The 19,442-nt window shown below is 43.1% G+C and overlaps 2 protein-coding genes and 1 long non-coding RNA gene across 6 annotated transcripts in view; 1 reads left to right on the top strand and 2 right to left on the bottom strand.

Moving 5' to 3' along the window:
* Positions 1-3,332, bottom strand: part of LOC116359813 (uncharacterized) — a 3,649-nt gene extending 317 nt beyond the window's left edge. The window contains exons 1-2 of the long non-coding RNA XR_004206771.1: positions 3,047-3,332; positions 140-180 (exon numbers count right to left, since the gene is read on the bottom strand). This is a non-coding gene — a long non-coding RNA (uncharacterized LOC116359813). The remainder of the gene's footprint in view (positions 1-139; positions 181-3,046) is intronic.
* Positions 3,333-3,704: 372 nt separating this feature from the next.
* Positions 3,705-10,150, bottom strand: LOC109883551 (mitochondrial pyruvate carrier 2). The gene is made up of 5 exons (XM_020475589.2): positions 9,904-10,150; positions 8,435-8,475; positions 7,716-7,800; positions 4,900-5,011; positions 3,705-4,222 (listed from the first exon to the last, which is right to left on the bottom strand). Exons 1-5 carry the CDS (start codon positions 10,001-10,003, stop codon positions 4,105-4,107), a joined length of 456 nt encoding a protein of 151 aa, XP_020331178.2. The 5' UTR covers positions 10,004-10,150; the 3' UTR covers positions 3,705-4,104.
* Positions 10,151-10,731: 581 nt separating this feature from the next.
* On the top strand, positions 10,732-17,832 carry LOC109883550 (DDB1- and CUL4-associated factor 6). Of its 4 annotated transcripts, none has more exons than XM_020475586.2 (15): positions 10,732-11,083; positions 11,386-11,447; positions 11,553-11,645; positions 11,788-11,973; positions 12,362-12,475; positions 12,709-12,844; positions 13,349-13,554; positions 14,293-14,383; positions 14,697-15,207; positions 15,323-15,364; positions 15,592-15,754; positions 15,955-16,111; positions 16,622-16,710; positions 17,031-17,139; positions 17,301-17,832. In XM_020475586.2, exons 1-15 carry the CDS (start codon positions 10,993-10,995, stop codon positions 17,327-17,329), a joined length of 2,079 nt encoding a protein of 692 aa, XP_020331175.2. In that variant the 5' UTR covers positions 10,732-10,992; the 3' UTR covers positions 17,330-17,832. The 4 variants fall into 4 exon arrangements, with proteins under 4 accessions (XP_020331175.2, XP_020331173.2, XP_020331176.2 ...); XM_020475584.2 differs by having other exon boundaries at positions 14,290-14,383; XM_020475587.2 differs by having other exon boundaries at positions 14,290-14,383; positions 15,616-15,754; positions 17,301-17,817.
* Positions 17,833-19,442: the final 1,610 nt, after the last annotated feature.

The raw sequence follows: 19,442 nt of genomic DNA, 5'->3' as shown, positions 1-19,442 counted from the left end.
GAGAGAGAGAGATAGAGGAGAGAGAGAGAGAGAGAGAGAGACGAGGAGAGAGAGAGAATTTCACACAACCATGCATACTTTTAGCACCATTATAAGATGTCCAGCACATGAGACACTTGTTAAGGATATCAACTCTTACCCATTTACACACTGGTGCCCAGAAGAAGACTGTCTTTGGACCTACAAAGGGAAGCATATCAGTGTTATTTAGAAAGGTTAGAAATGAAAGTTGAGTACAATTCCACAATATACAATGATTCATGTGAGAGTTAGTTTTGTGTAAACAGTTGGTTGATACCGCAACAAAGAGATCCCACTGGGCACACACTGGTTGAATCAACGTTGTTTCCACGTCATTTCAATGAATTTAAGTTGAACCAATGTGGAATAGACTTGAATTGACATCTAAGTGGGATATTCCAAAGCAGTTAGGCATGAAAAGTTCCATAAATAGATAAATGTGTGCAGCACATTAAACTGTAAATCCTTTGATTAGTTGTTGAGGAGTGAAATATAAGATGAAATAGAGGGATAAAGTAGAACTGAAGTGACTGGAATCAGTATCTTCCTATGGTTTTAACAAATGTTATTCTCCTGCTCTCTCTGGCCATTGAATACTTGCCAAGGGCTATAATTTATTGAAGAGTGCTAAACATGGTGGTTGAACGTCACTTAGCTTCACACCTATGTCCATTCATAGTCTTCCCTTCTCTTGTCTATTTGATAGCGAGGCTGGTTGTTTTTAACTTGGTTTTACTTATTTGCTTATGCTTTTAATCTTCGTTATGATTTTAATCTCATCTCTGTATCATTATGCTCCCAAACTATTTTGATATTAATTAACAATATCCTGTGAACCAGGAATTGAGAACCACTGATTGGAACAACCTTCTGTCACATTAACACACTGTTATAGTTCAGCCCTAACTCCCCAGGGCTGAGAGAAGAGCCCTGTGTACTCCCTCATCAGCATTCAGATTAGCAGCATCAACACTGTTTGTCCTTATTCACCTCTAAATTCAATTCAGCTGCAGACTGACGTAGTTGCTACACCAACACCACTGCTGTAATAAAACTATGTTTGCTCCATTTAAGATAACCTCAAGGTCAAGGTTGCACATGGTTTGCTAGACTAAGACTGACTAGCACTGACCAAGGGTCCCCCATCCAAAGTCCATGCACTGCTACTGTAGGTTTCAACTCAGGTTTCAACTCAATCTAAGTTTAGTGCACTCATTCATATGCTAAGAGCACTAGTTCATATGACCGTTTATCTATTTCTGTTGATACAAATGTTTAATGCTCTTGTTTGTCAGTAAATGATAGCAGTCACTTTCTCCTTTCTGAAAATGTCTTTAACATCTTTCCAACACCCCTCCCCGCAAAAGTCAATTGCTGTGCCAAATGGTAGATTTGATCCAGAATTAATGGAAGAATTCTTATCCAGAATTATCCATAGGTATACAATGGGGTCTCTAATCCTGAACGCTGATTGTTTAAAAACCGCATTGTTAGCTAAAGTTAGCTAGCTGGCTAGCTACTGCCAGACATAAATGAGAGAACACCTCACTCTGACCATTTTACTCGCCCTAGCAGAGCTGGTAGGCTGTTTTCATGTTATCTAGAGTGTTGGTGACTGTAACTGTGATGCTGGCAACAATTTAATTACGCTTTTTTTGCCGAGGTTTACTGACACCGGCCATATTCAAACGGGTGTTGAGCCTTCGTAAATGCATCAGTTATTCTGCTCACTGGCACACTCAGTGCTCTGATATCCGAGTATGTTGCCAGAGCGAATCTACGAACGCACCCTAAATCTATGACGTAAAATGCCCATTTATTCTGTTCCGTTTGATTGATCAATCCACTGTCTCATCAGCCCAGGCAGGGAATTTATAAACTTGATCTCTACTGTAAAATCATCTAGACATTTTCTCACATTTTCTTTAGACTAAAATTTCGTTACAGCTGAGATTTGTGTACACCTTGCTGTCTATCTCTCCGATATCCAGGTGTCCCTTAGTAATGAAAGTGTAGGGAGTCGGGACAGACAAGGCATGCAGCGTTTCTCTGCCAATCGAAATCACGACTGGGTCGCGTCCATTGATACAGAACTAAAAGACTGAACGACTGGGTCGCGTCCATAGATAGAGAACTAAAAGACTGAACGACTGGGTCGCGTCTCTGGCAACCGAACCGATAGAACCAACGACCAGCCGGCTTGGGTAGTAACCCTAGATTTGTGTCAGGACTATATCTTGTGGAATGATGCAATAGTATGAATAAATGAATGAAAACAACGTTTTTAATGAAAATGTGTCAATCTTTATTTGAATATGTTAGTAATCCCTTGAAGCCGGTGTTTGGAGTATGTATTGGCACGTTTGCCGGCTCTCGACGTCTTATTTTTTTATTAATGTATTCATACTATTTCATCCTTCGACAAGATATAGTCCCGACACAAATCTGGGGTTGCTACCCAAGCAGGCAGCTCGTCCGTTCTATCGGTTCGGTTGCCAGAGACGCTACCCAGTCAATTCAGTCTTTTTGTTCTGTATCTATGGACGCGACCAGTCGTTCGTTGTAAATGTTCGTAAATTCAATCTGGAGTGCCAGAGAGCGCTTATTGTGCGCTCTGGCGGTTCGTAAATTCAGAGCTTTGTCAGATTGCCCGTTTGTAAACTCTGAGCGTTTCGCTCTGGGAGCGTTCAGAGCGCACACTGGACGCTCTGGCCGAGGAGTGGGGTTGATCCGAGTGTTCTGACCCCACAACGGCTGTCAAGCACCCAAGATAACTAGCTAACGTTGGCTAACTTGCTAGCTACTTCCAGACACAAATGAGAGAACACCTCATACTCGCCCTAGCAGAACAGGTTAGGCTGTTTTCACAAGTAAGGAACAGACAGCAGGCGTCATTTACATTATACATATTGACCATGTGTATCAGAGTATACAGTATAGTGTCTGTACTGTAAGATGGTGAGAACAGTGGAAGTGATGCAGGTCTGTCATGTTGAGGTGAGCCTGATAATAATGACGTCCTTACCTGCTGGATGGTTGTAGAAAGGTCTCAGTTTAGCAGGTAGTTTGAGCTCGATCTGGTTAAGAATCCTGTGGTATGAAGCTCTAACTCCAACTAAAGCCATGTCAGGAGATTGGAGTTTTATTTCCTACTTTTGTTGAACTTGGTACAGACAGTTCTAAATAAATAAATAGTATGTGCTGTATTGTGGCTCTAGTACACCCTGTCATTGATTGTCTATAGTAACTAGAATACAGAATAGCCTGTATGAACCATTGGCAGAAAGCAGGCTCATCTACCCGTAGTGCCTAATCTATTATGTAGTAGTGTCACGTGAGGGCGGTACCGAAATATAAACCCCGCCCCAAACCCACTGCCATTGGTAGAGAGAGTTAGCCCACACTATGAGCCCACCCCATTTTGCAATTCCTAGAAAACAGGACAACGTTAAGTTGCCAACTGTTGTCTACATGTCAGAGAGGCATGTTTGTTCAATATTACATATTTCTATCTGAACGTTCCAAAACGTTGTGTCGTACTGAATGCACCCCACATGTGATGTGGACTGTACATGGCAAAGACACAATGTAAACAATAAACTGAAGAAGCCACGTTTATCTTTTAACTTAGCTTATGATCAAGTTGGCCATTAATAACCTCATGCACATGAGAAGGGTTTCTTCAAGTCAGGAACAGTTTTATCCCAAATTTAGAATTTATTTTCAATAAATATATACATACCACAACGTCCTAAAATCAGACAAAGAGGTAAAAGACTAAAACAAAGTTTTACCGTTGAAAAATACAACATTAACCATCATCAGTCTCAAACATTCACCATCTTTAAAGTGTTGTGTGAATTTGTAAATGTGTATGTTTCTTTGCCTAATCTTACCTTTTACTAATCTTTTACCATCGTCCTCACGCAGACGTGCTGTCATCCTCACATCATCACCTCATACTTATTAATTAACAGCATGAATTGTGCTTTGCAGAGGGAAGGGTGTTATTGAGTTGGACGATTCTGTGGTCGTTGAAGTCCTCAAAGATGAAATTGCATTTAATCAAGTTAATCAGATCCACTAGTTAGTTAGTGTCGCTAGTTCTAAATAATCCAACAATGGATGGGCCTCTGCTAACTGCTTTATTTTTAGTTCAGCAGCCTCTGCTTCTTGTTGCTTCTTTACTTCCTGTTGGTACCTAGAAACACAGAGAGACAGGGTTGACCTCCGACCTTAACAAACCAAAACAAAGGTTGAAACAGACTAATCATAGGTCTCAGAGTGCAAAGACAAGTTGGCAGGCATGCTATCCTTTACATTCAGGAAGAGACCCTGGTGGACTTTATAAAAGTATCCGTATCTCTGATTTTAACGTGTAACCAAATGAAAGACAAGTAGTTATAGAGTAACAGATTGTATGATATGGACTGTAGTCTAGTGATCACACAGAAACAAATCCAACTTTTAGGGCCGGTTAGCTAATTCTGACAAATGTGCTTTCCAAAGCAGTAGACACCACAGACTTATTCAGTGTTGTATCCATAGAGGCAGAACAGGATCTACATTTATCTCTGTGGTTATATCACTCAGTTGACAGGAAAAACACAAGGGCAGAAGGCTTGGCATATAATGTGCCTGGTTTAAACCACAACAAAGAAGGCAAAGCCCAAGGACAATGTCACAAGCTGTCATAAATGTGTGACCAAGCACACTTTGCCCTTCAGAGCGGTACTGTGTATTTAACAAGCCTGTTGTCAGACAATGACTGACATACAGTACATTGACAAATTATTATGATTTTCCCCCCTAATATGGTTTGATTGAAAGGGCACAAGTTGGTGTGTAGCTCTGTATCTAACTGTCTGTTCCACTCACATCCAGATTCTAAAGAGTTGGGTGGCTCCTGACGCACCAAGAAAACAGTTGCAACAAAACAGAAACCAATTCTTGGGAATGATGACCAGGGACCATCTGGACCAAATAACACCTGTAAAATAGTGGAGAGACAGGTAAAGGGACAGTTAAAGGGACAGGTAAAGGGACAGGTAAAGGGACAGGTAAAGGACAGGTAAAGGGACAGGTAAAGGACAGGTAAAGGGACAGGTAAACGACAGGTAAAGGGACAGGTAAAGGGACAGGTAAAGGGACAGGTAAAGGACAGGTAAAGGGACAGGTAAAGGACAGGTAAAGGGACAGGTAAAGGGACAGGTAAAGGACAGGTAAAGGGACAGGTAAAGGACAGATAAAGGGACAGGTAAACGACAGGTAAAGGGACAGGTAAAGGGACAGGTAAAGGGACAGGTAAAGGGACAGGTAAAGGACAGGTAAAGGGACAGGTAAACGACAGGTAAAGGGACAGGTAAAGGGACAGGTAAAGTTGCAGCATCTGAATGTTGTTTCTGCTTCAGACATATGTTACTGTTGCATAATGCATATAAAAATCCAATATTTGCTTTTCCTACTTTTTTTCATAATTTTGAGGGCTAAGAGTATGTCAGTGTTTTATGTGGGGGTACCGGCTAGGAGACATCTGACCAGGATCAGGGCTAGTCAGTGTTGTATGTGAGGGTACCGGCTAGGAGACATCTGACCAGGATCAGGGCTAGTCAGTGTTGTATGTGAGGGTACCGGCTAGGAGACATCTGACCAGGATCAGGGCTAGTCAGTGTTGTATGTGGGGCTACCGGCTAGGAGACATCTGACCAGGATCAGGGCTAGTCAGTGTTGTATGTGAGGGTACCGGCTAGGAGACATCTGACCAGGATCAGGGCTAGTCAGTGTTGTATGTGAGGGTACCGGCTAGGAGACATCTGACCAGGATCAGGGCTAGTCAGTGTTTTATGTGGGGGTACCGGCTAGGAGACATCTGACCAGGATCAGGGCTAGTCAGTGTTGTATGTGAGGGTACCGGCTAGGAGACATCTGACCAGGATCAGGGCTAGTCAGTGTTGTATGTGAGGGTACCGGCTAGGAGACATCTGACCAGGATCAGGGATAATAAGTGTTGTATGTGAGGGTACCGGCTAGGAGACATCTGACCAGGATCAGGGCTAGTCAGTGTTGTATGTGAGGGTACCGGCTAGGAGACATCTGACCAGGATCAGGGCTAGTCAGTGTTGTATGTGAGGGTACCGGCTAGGAGACATCTGACCAGGATCAGGGCTAGTCAGTGTTGTATGTGGGGGTACCGGCTAGGAGACATCTGACCAGGATCAGGCCTAGTCAGTGTTGTATGTGAGGGTACCGGCTAGGAGACATCTGACCAGGATCAGGGCTAGTCAGTGTTGTATGTGAGGGTACCGGCTAGGAGACATCTGACCAGGATCAGGGCTAGTCAGTGTTGTATGTGAGGGTACCGGCTAGGAGACATCTGACCAGGATCAGGGCTAGTCAGTGTTGTATGTGAGGGTACCGGCTAGGAGACATCTGACCAGGATCAGGGCTAGTCAGTGTTGTATGTGGGGGTACCGGCTAGGAGACATCTGACCAGGATCAGGGCTAGTCAGTGTTGTATGTGAGGGTACCGGCTAGGAGACATCTGACCAGGATCAGGGCTAGTCAGTGTTGTATGTGGGGGTACCGGCTAGGAGACATCTGACCAGGATCAGGGCTAGTCAGTGTTGTATGTGAGGGTACCGGCTAGGAGACATCTGACCAGGATCAGGGCTAGTCAGTGTTGTATGTGAGGGTACCGGCTAGGAGACATCTGACCAGGATCAGGGCTAGTCAGTGTTGTATGTGAGGGTACCGGCTAGGAGACATCTGACCAGGATCAGGGCTAGTCAGTGTTGTATGTGAGGGTACCGGCTAGGAGACATCTGACCAGGATCAGGGCTAGTCAGTGTTGTATGTGAGGGTACCGGCTAGGAGACATCTGACCAGGATCAGGGCTAGTCAGTGTTGTATGTGAGGGTACCGGTTAGGAGACATCTGACCAGGATCAGGGCTAGTCAGTGTTGTATGTGAGGGTACCGGCTAGGAGACATCTGACCAGGATCAGGGCTAGCTATGGTGAGACTTGGTGGTCGGCCAGCCCAAGCAGGTTATTGTTGGTTCAAGTGATGGTGACCAAAATAAATATTTACATAAAGGAAAATACAAAGGCCCAAAAGATGCCCAGAGTAGCACCTGGCTAGCACAGCCCAGCACCTGACCCGGTTGCTGCTGCCACCTAGGGATGGGTTTGGAAGTGGAAAATGGATTGTATAACTATGACTTAACACAAATCAACAGCTAATGACATCACGTTGTGGAAAACGTAACTAGTGGTTTGTAACTAGTCGTATCTGAGGACCAAAACACGATTATCATTTCTAATTGAAAAAAGTCTGAGATAGAGTAGTCTCAAACAGGCACGGGTCATCTTGTGTAATTTAAGGACAGTGCTATCACACAGGGACATACCGTTACAGTCCTTGTTAACAGTCAGTGGGGCTTTTACAAAGCAGCAATGGAAAACCCATGATGCAGGGGCAGGTGTGAAAGTTCCATGCCATCATGTCTGAATCCATGCCAGTAATTCTATCAGTGAACTGTTCATCTGAAGGGTCATCAAGCTACACACACTCTCGCATACACTCATGCTCACACTCGCACACACACATGCATGTACACACTCGCACGCACACATTCACACACTCACACACACAAACACACACTTTCTGTCCTCTCTGTCCTCATTGCTCCATTACCTGTAGTCATGAGTACTCCAGACTGAGAGAGACTCAGTTTATCAGCCGGTCGGGTCATATCAGCCAGACCCGCAAAAACAAGACCCTGTAGACAGAGAGAGAGACATAGAGAAACAGACAGAGAGAGAGAGACAGAGAGGGGGGTGGGGGGGGGGGTCACACAACCATGCATATGTGTACTACATCATAGGACCATTATATAACACTGTTTGGAGGGCCAGAGAGTGGAACATTAACTGTATGGAATATTAAGATTAGACAGAGGCAGAATACAGGAGCTTATAAAATGTGACTTCATTCTCTAGAAGCGACCTCAATCAGTTCACATGACAGAAAGGAATATGTAGACACAGGTCAGGCATTACCAATGCATCATTATTCACTCCCATTTCCACTCTTACATGCAATTGCTTCTTATGAGTTTCTGCATGCTGCCTCTGTGCAGTCTTAATTTACCGTGTGGCTCAGTTGACAGAGCATGCCGTTGCAACGCCACAGTTGTGGGTTCGATTCCCATGAGGGACCAGTACAAAACTGTATGCACTCAGTATAAGAGTGTCTGCTCAATGAACAAAATGTTAAACTCTCTGAACCCTCAAACTCCCAGAACCCTCTAAACACTCCCCTAAAACCCTCTAAACACTCTCAGTGCCCTCTGAACCCTCTAAAAACTCCCTGAACCCTCTAAACTGCTTCGCTGCAAATCTTTTAACACTTACCCATTTACACACTGGTGCCCAGAAGAAAACTGTCTTTGGACCTAAAGACGAAACAAAACATGGTTTAATTATTAAGATTAATTATTATAAGGTTAGCAATGACAGTTGTGTTGAATACATAACGTTACAGTGATTTACGTGACATTTAGTTTTGTGCAAAAAGTTGGTTGATTCCACAATAAAATGATATGCCAATTGAACCAGTAGGCCTCAGGCTTTCTGTGAAGTGACAGAAGTTGTCAAGCATTAAACTTTGCGACCTGATTCGTTGTAGTAAACGTTTTAAGATGAGGTGACATTGAAAGTGACTGGTTAAATCCCTTCCTAGATAATTCCACCTGTTGTCATTCTCGTGCCCTCAGCTTGTCTCTGTCCTCCTTCTACTGCCTGTACATCAATGCCTTGCCAATTGAAAACTTGCCAAGGGCAATAATTTATTGAAGAGTGCCAGCATGTAGTGGCATGCACGTCATTTAGTTACACACCTATTGTCCATTCATATGCTTCCCTTCTCTTGTCTATTTGACAGCTAGACTGGTTGTTTTATCAACTATAAATTGTTATTAATGTGTTGTGCTTTTCCATCTCATACTGACTTCCCTCTGCTTTATCATGGTGCCAACCTATTTTGATATTAACAACATCCCATGAACCCGGAACGGAGAACCCCTGCTTGGAACAACCTTCTGTGTACCACTCTTCTATAGCTCAGAGATCAGCCCTAACTCCTAGGGACGGACTGGGACCAGAAATCGTCCCAAGCATTTCTAAAATACAGGACCATTTTTTCCCTTGAGACCCCAGATATTAGCCAAATAATTATAATTTTGGCAAAACCCACAATTTTGACAGGCCCACCAGGCTAAAGATGGACCAGCCCATCTGGCATTTGCCAGAATTGCCCCATGACCAGTCCGTCTCTGTTATCTCCCCAGGGCTGGAAGAAGAGCCCTGTGTACTAGCTCATCAACGTTCAGATAGTTTGCATGTGACAGACAGACTGGGCAGCATCAAGACTGTTTGTCCTCATAAACCTCAAAGTTATAATCAGCTACACACACCTCGTGTCACATTGAAACAATTCCAACTCTACTATAATAAAACTGTGTTTGCTCCATTGACGATGACCCCGTCAGAGGTCACTCATGACCAGGGGTCCATTCACCAACCCCAATACACTGCTACTGTAAGTTTGCTCATTCTTTTGTGACAGTCACAGTCCCACTATATTGAACATCACTCTTATTTACCAAATAGAAGAGTAGAAAACATCCAGAGGTGATAGTGATAAATTATCGCATCTCATTTTCTAAATATTGAGAAAGTGTATTCTGAAGATGGGGAGACTTTTAGACATTAATCAATAGACAACAGGGAGGAGACATGAACCAATAGACACCATGAGGAGAGTGATACAGAGACAGCCGGGTTAGTAGGACCTGATGCTGTAATATTGATCATGTCCTTACCTGCAGGATGGTTGTAAATGGGTCTCAGTTTACCAGGTAGTAGAAACTCTATCTGGTTAAGAATCCTGTGGTATGAAGCTCTAACTCCCACTAAAGCCATGTCTGGTGACTGTTGAAACTTGGCACTAACAGTTTAGAATCAAATAAAAACGCAACACGCTTTATTGTGCCACCGGTACACCCTGTCGTTGGGCTACTTGACCGGATCAGACAGAATAGATTGTGTGAACCATTAGCTGACAGCAGGCATGGCTATCCTCTATGATGCTTACTGGATGGAATCATCTATTATTGGGGAGTTACCGTTAACTCCGCCCCCAACCACTGCCATTGGTAGGGAACAGTAAGCCTATCCTACTTCACTTTCCAAGAATTACACACGTGATTGGAAATGGTACAATGTAAAAAATGAACTGAAGCCAGACACTGACTCTTGGACACACTTTCAAATGACATGAACCACATTATCAGCTGACACAATGGATTTAACACAGGTAGGAAGATGCGGTTTTTGTCTGATGAAACTAGAATCTATGGTTATTATTATAATATTATAATAAGGTTATTATATAAATACTGTGGCACTTTGAGATTGTTTTTCAACGAAAAGCACTTTATAAATTCAATGTATTATTATTATTATCTAGGCACTAATTTATACCATAATAATTCGTCATTGACCAAAACTAACACATACTTACACAGGCTAATTCACAGGCCGATCATCACAAAGAGTTCAATAATATATTTAGGGCTCAAAACAGGGAGGGACATGGAGTTTGGGGGGGGGGGGGGGGGGGGTAATCTGGGCCTGCGCAGTGCTCACGTTCCCTGGCTACATACCATCAGCACGACCTTCTTCATGAGAGACCAACGTGAAACTTTTAAGTGTTCTATAGATTTGTTCATCCGAGAAAGTCTGCCGGACGACGATACAAAATTTAAACAATTGTAGCGACTGAACTAAGACAGAAGGGGAGTCCAGAAAAAATTATTTTGTAGCCTAAATTGTAAGACACCATGACTTAGATTTTTCAGTAATACTTGCATAAAGTGTGTTGTTTGTGAGGCGGACGGTGTTTCGACACCATGCCCTGTACCAACAATCTCATTTGGGATATTAGGAAACGCACCATCGGTTCCAACAAAATAAACTACTTTACAAGAAGTAACTACTTAGGTGAGACAAACGTTTTCATTAAATATGTTATGTACAAATGGTCTATATACTACTTTATTGTCATTGTATTGTATGTGTCAGTGTGTTAGTAACATGTTTTACAACAGCCTACTGCCTTGCGCAAGGAATTGATCTAAAACACACTGTTCTTTTATTAGCAGTGTTTTATATCAATTCATACTTTACAAAGACTACTTATTGTATTTAAACATTTGTGTTGGCTAAAATAATCATTTTGTTAAAGGGACTACCTTATGGGATACCTAAAACTGTTCTTATGGTATCATAATGGTTTCCTGTAGGAAGAAAAGAGTTTGTTCAAAGGCTGAAACTTGAAGCCACTCTTGATGTACATGAGGGCTCTGTAAGTACCAACATGCCTTACAGAAGGGATTTACAGTGTAAGTGCAGTGTGACAATTGCATGATATCATCCTGTGTTTTCAAACTGTTATTGTTTTTCATGACAGGTCAATACGATATGCTGGAACGACACAGGAGAATACATCTTATCTGGATCAGATGATGACAAATTGGTCATCACGAACCCATATAGCCGGAAAGTAAGAAGCAACTTTTTTGTGCCAAAACATTGTTTATGATCAAGGCACCGTACAGAACATGCTTCAACCTGTTGACGCAGAAGAGACAGAGAGACAATATATGTGCCAATATAAAGTCCCCCGCTATTTTTCCACTCTCCAGGTCAAGGCATCCATTACATCATGGCATCGATCCAATATCTTCAGTGCCAAGTTCCTGCCCCAAACCAACGACAGAATGATCGTGTCTGCAGCAGCCGACGGCAAGATCTTCCTCACCAACGTAGAGAGGGGTTCCAACATGGACCCTGTGTTGCAGTACCACTGTCATAACGGTGCCGCCTACGAGGTGAGGGGGGCGGGGGCGTCTGTGTTATCCAGCATTTCAATCTTATCGCCATCGGAGTGTAATTCAATAAAGAGAGTTGATTAATATATCCAATCTATCACATCTCCATCACATTTACCTCAACGTCTGTTATTGCTGTGGAAGGTAGGAATGGTATGTGGACCATAAATACGTCCTTGGTGTGTTGCTGCAGTGAAAGTCATCTATTCTAAAGCCCCCTGTCTATCAGTAGACAGGAATTCTAATTCTGTTCGACGGCCCAATCAGAGCAGGTTCTGGATCTATTCTAAAACCTGTCTATCAGTAGACAGGAATTCTAATTCTGTTCGACGGCCCAATCAGAGCAGGTTCTGGATCTATTCTAAAACCTGTCTATTTCTATTGGTAGATATTGACGGTACCTAGTGACCCTCATTCTTTCCTGTCCTGTGGAGAGGATGGAGCAATCCGGTGGTTTGATGTCCGAGTTTCTCCTGGCTGCTGGCAAACTAACTGTAAAAAGGTAGGTTTGCGTTATGACAGTACAGCTAAACTCTATTACAGGCAAATGAACAATTCTTATGTAACTATGATGTTATTACTACAGTTTTATTGTGTAGTTACAAATGTATAAATACAACTTGTTTTTACTAACGACTTTTCGCCACCATGTTTACCAGCAGTTTTACCTACTACTCAAACAACCGATGTCAGAGTTCCCTTAATGAAGATATCTTGAACTTTCTTTTTTACCAGGACATCCTGATTGACTGTCGGCGAGCAGTAACATCCATAGCCATATCACCTGTGGAATCCTTCTATCTGGCTACTGGCTGCTCTGACAGCTCAGTCCGTATCTATGACAGGAGAATGCTGGGTACCATAGCAACAGGTATGCACAACCTCAACCTAGCGTTTAGAGCGTTTGGCCAGTAACAGAAAGGTTTCTAGTTTGAATCCAGAGCCCATAAGATAAAACATTTGTTGACGTGGCCTTGAGCAAGGTACTTAACCCTAATAGCTCCAGGGTTGCTGTTGATAATGGCAGTCCCTGGCTGTGACCACTCTGAGGGTGTCTCAGGGGGACTTGGGATATGCTAAAAACACATTTCCAATTCACACGTGTAGAATGTACATGTGTGAAACAGGACAAATATAATCAAGCACCGACCAGATAATAATAATAATAATAATTAACTCAAGGCAATCGGATAACTAAAAATGAACTAATAATTCTATCAATGTCAGTAGTCTTGAAGGAATCCCACTACCACAGTACATAACATAGTTAATCACTGTTTGATTGTCTTTAGGCTCAGTGGTGAGAATAACAATTTCTTCTGAAGGTCTGTATGGAAAATAATAATTTCCAATATACATCTCATCCACTCTGCAGGTTTCCAGACAGGAAGCGGGGTGGCAGGAATGTGTGCGAGGTTTGTACCGAGGCACCTGGTCAACAAGTCATGTCGCGTGACCTCATTGGCCTACAGTAGGGACGGCAGGGAGGTGCTAGCCAGCTATGCCTCAGACTATCTCTATCTGTTTGACCCTAAAGATGACAAGGGACGCGAGCTGAAGGGACCGTCACAGGATAACAAGGTGAGAACATTCCTTTCACTTACTGTGTATCACAGTACGAAAGACTGGATTCAATTATTTGAATGTAGTTTGTGTTTACACAACATCTGTGCGCTCACACCAGTTTCTGGAAGCTTCTACCACATGACATGCTGTGTGTGTGTGTGTGTGTGTGTGTGTGTGTGTGTGTGTGTGTGTGTGTGTGTGTGTGTGTGTGTGTGTGTGTGTGTGTGTGTGTGTGTGTGTGTGTGTGTGTGTGTGTGTGTGTTGACAAGAGGGGGTGATGTGTTGTCCCATCTCTGGGCTATTTTTGCCTCACCAGTAGATAACGGTCTGCTGTCTGAATCTGTTCTGGGAAAGACATTTGAGCTGTGTTCTCACACACACAGCTGCTGAACACATAAGCCAGAGGGCTTCTGGGTAATCTGCAGGGTGAGGCAGCATATTTTGTACAGAACTCGATACATACAACACCAGGTAACGTCACCGTTCCTGTACAAACACCACGGAACTAGTGTAACCTATGTGCACTAAGATAAACCTCCCTGTCCCCCTCCTTCCTGTGTATGAGACCCCTGGTATCGACCTGCCAGAGCCTAAGACACCTGGCAGTGTGGGCTGGGAATGTGAGCCCCCAGTGGAGGGAAGAGGAGGGGAGTGTGGGGTCTCAGTCATAGGGAAAGGGTGGGTATTTTGGTCAGGCCTGTGCCCGTGCTCTGCTGTGACTGGTGAAATGTCACGGTGTTTCTCTCCTAGCAGAAGGAGACTCAGCAGAAGCGTCTGCGTCTGAGAGGAGACTGGTCAGACACTGGACCCCTGTCACGGCCAGAGAGCGAGAGGGAGAGGAACGGTAAGAGAAGCTCCTCGCCCCACTAAGTCCCCACTCACCTAAACACACAGCTGACACAACACGTGTGCTATCGATGACAGAAGTGCACTCTCACTTGGTCCTATTGCTCCCAGGTGGTGCAGTGGTCTAAGAGAAGAATTTGTTCTTAACTGACTTGCCTAGTTAAATAAAGGTCACATTAAAAATATATATCTATATTGCATGGATTAACACAATACAATTATACATAAGCATGATATTATTAGATGATGTAAACTTTCACATCACTGTCCATGAGTAATATGATGGGCTTTGAACCCTCTTCCTCCTGTAGGAGAGTCCAGGCCTGGAGTGTCTCTGATGCAGAGGATGTCAGACATGTTGTCACGCTGGTTTGAGGATGCCAGTGAGGCCCAGAACAACAGAGGAGCCCGTCCACAGCCACGACCCAGGGTAGACCCTGCAGCAGCTCCACAAGGTAGTGGGCTTCACCAGGAGGCTGTGGTGCTAGGGAATCCAGCCCCGTCTCAACCAACATCAACAGCCAGCTTCTCCTCCTCCATGGAGAGCCCGAGGAGCCGTAGGAGTGGCATGGGGACAGGAAGTCTCCAACCATCTCCTGGGGAACCAGTCCTGAGTCTGACATACAGCGACCAGGGCACCACCAGCAGCACCATCCAACTGGACTTCTCCAGCGGTGGCGCCAGCGACCAGGGGGAACCCCCGTGGATCAGGAGCCCAGAGCAGGTGTCCGACACCAGGCAGATCTCGTCCCTCAGCCAGTCGGAGGTGGAGGGCATGGGAGAGGAGCCCACACCACAGCCCCCTGGGGAATGGATGCAAAGGTATGGTACTATGATTGCATTGACTGAGGCATAGCTGGCCTACACAGTTAATCATTGAACTACTACAATCATGTCTGGCTATTAAAGTGGATGTGTTGTTCCCTTCCTTCCATAGATTTAATTTGAGAGGATCAGAATTAGGGGAAAGAGTACTCAGGTAATTATTTGCCATGGCAACAACAACTAAGAATGAGTTCTTCTTTACTAACAATAGATGTGTCAGATCAGTAGTTTAACGTTTTAGTTCAACGTTGATAGAACAGTTGGAACTAGCATGCTGATGTTGGACATTTCCTTGTTGCTCAGTGCATTCAATCAAACCTGCGGTACAGAAGTTACACTTCTCACGTGGCTTGACTTTGATTGGATTTAATGACTCTACAGACATGTTGTATATCCTTCCGAAAGGCGCTCTGCTGCTGCGCGGATCCAGGAGATTTTTCGGCGGCGGAAAGAGAAGAAGGAGTTGGCGGATTGCGAGACCCGCCGTATCGGGAAGCCCTCAGTAGAAAAGGTCTACAAGGGCCACCGTAATTCCAGGACTATGGTACAGTACAGTAGAACAGTACTGAGGATTAAGACAAGCTTGAAGTCATGATTTAGTCCACCAGAGGGGGACCTTGGGCAATATGTGGTGATAACGGCTTCAACTTCTTGTCAGCTATATTTAACATGCAGTGCTTTAGGTATTGCGAAGTAGCTATGTGGAATACTCATTCAAGCTTTTGTTGTTGTTGTTGTTTATAGACCAATCAGTGTTGTTTCTGGGGTGACCAGTTTGTGCTGAGCGGCTCAGACTGTGGTCATATCTTCATCTGGGACAGAGAGACAGGGGAACACCTAATGCTGCTGGAGGCAGACCAGCACGTTATCAACTGTCTGCAGCCACACCCCTACGAACCACGTGAGTTCACTGCTTCTGACAGTCTCACACTGAAGGTGGTTTTAGTGAACACCCAGTCTGGCTCTTACAACTCAACGGCTTGAAGGCTGTGGCTTTACAGGTACTGTGCATTTGGAAAGTATTCAGACCTCTTCACCTTTTCCACATTTTGTTACTTTACAGCCTTATTCTAAAATGGATTCAATTTGTTTTTTTTCCTCGTCGATCTATACACAGTACCCCATTTTTGGGGAGGCAAATGTATATAATAATTTAAAAAACAGAAATATCACATTTACATAAGTTTTGAGACCCTTTACTCAGTACTTTGTTGAAGCACCTTAGGCAGTGATTACAGCCTCGAGGCTTCTTGGGAATGACGCTACAAGCTTGGCACACCAGTATTTGGGGAGTTTCTCCCATTCTTCTCTGCTGATCCTCTCAAGCCCCATTAAGACACTTTATGTTGGAGTTTCCTTTATTTTGGCAGTTACCCGTTTATTCATTTGTTAATTTTTCTGTTCATTCCAGTGTTAGCCACATCAGGGATAGATTCCAACGTCAAGATCTGGTCACCGATGGAGGAATCCCCATCATTCAACAGAGTACTCGCTGAAGAGGTGTGACATTATAAATACATTCATGTCACAGGAGGTTGGTGGCACCTTAATTGGTGAGGATGGGCTCGTGGTAATTGCTGGAGTGGAGTAGGTGGAACGGTATAAAATACTGCAAACACATGGTTACCATGTGTTTGATGCCGTTCCAGTTGCTCCGTTCCAGCCATTATTATGAGCTGTCCTCCCCCAGCAGCCTCCACTGATTTGTGTGCTTTACAATCAACCAGGTGTGTGGAGGACAGAAAGGCTCTCATCATAGTGACATTGATGAAGCCATTAGAACCTCTGATCTGATACCTGGTGCTCTGTGTGTCCTGTAGGTGACCTTCCGTAATGAACTGATGCTGGAGGAGACCAGGAACACCATCACTGTACCTGCCTCATTCATGCTAAGGATGCTGGCCCAACTCAACCACTCCATCACAGCAGGTGAGTGCTACACACATACACACACAATCTTCCAACCCGGCATCCCTAGTGATAACCCGTGATACAGAATGGCTATGGAGTCTATCTTAAGTGGTTATAACATTTGTTATAACAGCAGTCACTGACTGGTAACATTGGTCATCTCTTTCTTTCCTCTACAGAGTCTGAGGACAATGAGGAAGACGAGTAGCCCTATCCATAGCTTCCATACTGGACTGTTGAATGTGTGAAGTAGAAACTACATATTATCTCATTGGATTCACTTTGTGGCCATTATAGTGGTAATGTTACCATAGGGACTGGAGTATTGGACCTCACCTAGTGTAGGTTATAGAACACTAGAAGAGGCTGTGTTGATTTTATAAATATAGTTTATATTCAGATGTAGATCAAGGAATGTTTTCTACCTATTTCTATGTTTTGTTCAGGTGTCCAGCCTCTCCGTCTGGCTGTGAGAAGTGTTCTCTAGATGGTATCTCCTTATTCTCCTCTGTACTTTGTGAACCTCAGGCCTTTTTGTGACAAGTCACATTTCATCTTCCTTTGTGGCTTTTCCTGATACTCTGCAACGACGGCTTCAGTTCTGACTGTTGTCAATGTGCTTGTTTACCAAAGAGAATGTGTTTCATTTAAGAATTTACGAATGTTTAAAAAATACCAAATAAAAAATATACATTTGCTTGAAATAAATCACCCGAATGTCTAGGTAGTTACAGTATGAATGACTAGGTAGTTACAGGATGAATGACTAGGTAGTTACAGTAGGAATGACTAGATAGTTACAGTAGGAATGACTAGGTAGTTACAGTATGAATGACTAGGTAGTTACAGTATGAATGACTAGGTAGTTACAGTATGAATGTCTAGGTAGTTACAGTATGAATGACTAGGTAGTTACAGTATGAATGACTAGGTAGTTACAGTATGAATGACTAGGTAGTTACAGTATGAATGACTAGGTAGTTACAGTATGAATGACTAGGTAGTTACAGTATGAATGACTAGGTAGTTACAGTATGAATGACTAGGTAGTTACAGGATGAATGACTAGGTAGTTACAGTAGGAATGACTAGGTAGTTACAGTAGGAATGACTAGGTAGTTACAGTATGACTAGGTAGTTACAGTATGAATGACTAGGTAGTTACAGTAGGAATGACTAGGTAGTTACAGTAGGAATGACTAGGTAGTTACAGTATGAATGACTAGGTAGTTACAGTATGAATGACTAGGTAGTTACAGTATGACTAGGTAGTTACAGTATGAATGACTAGGTAGTTACAGTATGACTAGGTAGTTACAGTATGACTAGGTAGTTACAGTATGAATGACTAGGTAGTTACAGTAGGAATGACTAGGTAGTTACAGTAGGAATGACTAGGTAGTTACAGTATGAATGACTAGGTAGTTACAGTATGACTAGGTAGTTACAGTATGACTAGGTAGTTACAGTAGGAATGACTAGGTAGTTACAGTAGGAATGACTAGGTAGTTACAGTATGAATGAATAGGTAGTTACAGTATGACTAGGTAGTTACAGTATGACTAGGTAGTTACAGTATGACTAGGTAGTTACAGTATGACTAGGTAGTTACAGTATGAATGACTAGGTAGTTACAGTATGAATGACTAGGTAGTTACAGTAGGAATGACTAGGTAGTTACAGTATGACTAGGTAGTTACAGTATGAATGACTAGGTAGTTACAGTAGGAATGACTAGGTAGTTACAGTAGGAATGACTAGGTAGTTACAGTAGGAATGACTAGGTAGTTACAGTATGAATGACTAGGTAGTTACAGTATGAATGACTAGGTAGTTACAGTATGAATGACTAGGTAGTTACAGTATGAATGACTAGGTAGTTACAGTATGAATGACTAGGTAGTTACAGTATGAATGACTAGGTAGTTACAGTATGAATGACTAGGTAGTTACAGTATGAATGTCTAGGTAGTTACAGGATGAATGACTAGGTAGTTACAGTATGAATGACTAGGTAGTTACAGTATGAATGACTAGGTAGTTACAGTATGAATGACTAGGTAGTTACAGTATGAATGACTAGGTAGTTACAGTATGAATGACTAGGTAGTTACAGTATGAATGACTAGGTAGTTACAGTATGAATGACTAGGTAGTTACAGTATGTATGACTAGGTAGTTACAGTATGAATGACTAGGTAGTTACAGTATGAATGACTAGGTAGTTACAGTATGAATGACTAGGTAGTTACAGTATGAATGACTAGGTAGTTACAGTAGGAATGACTAGGTAGTTACAGTATGAATGACTAGGTAGTTAC

Source organism: Oncorhynchus kisutch, unplaced genomic scaffold (assembly GCF_002021735.2).
Source record: "Oncorhynchus kisutch isolate 150728-3 unplaced genomic scaffold, Okis_V2 Okis05a-Okis16b_hom, whole genome shotgun sequence".
In the NCBI taxonomy this organism is placed as follows: domain Eukaryota; kingdom Metazoa; phylum Chordata; class Actinopteri; order Salmoniformes; family Salmonidae; genus Oncorhynchus; species Oncorhynchus kisutch.
This window is presented reverse-complemented; position numbering and strand designations above follow the sequence as displayed.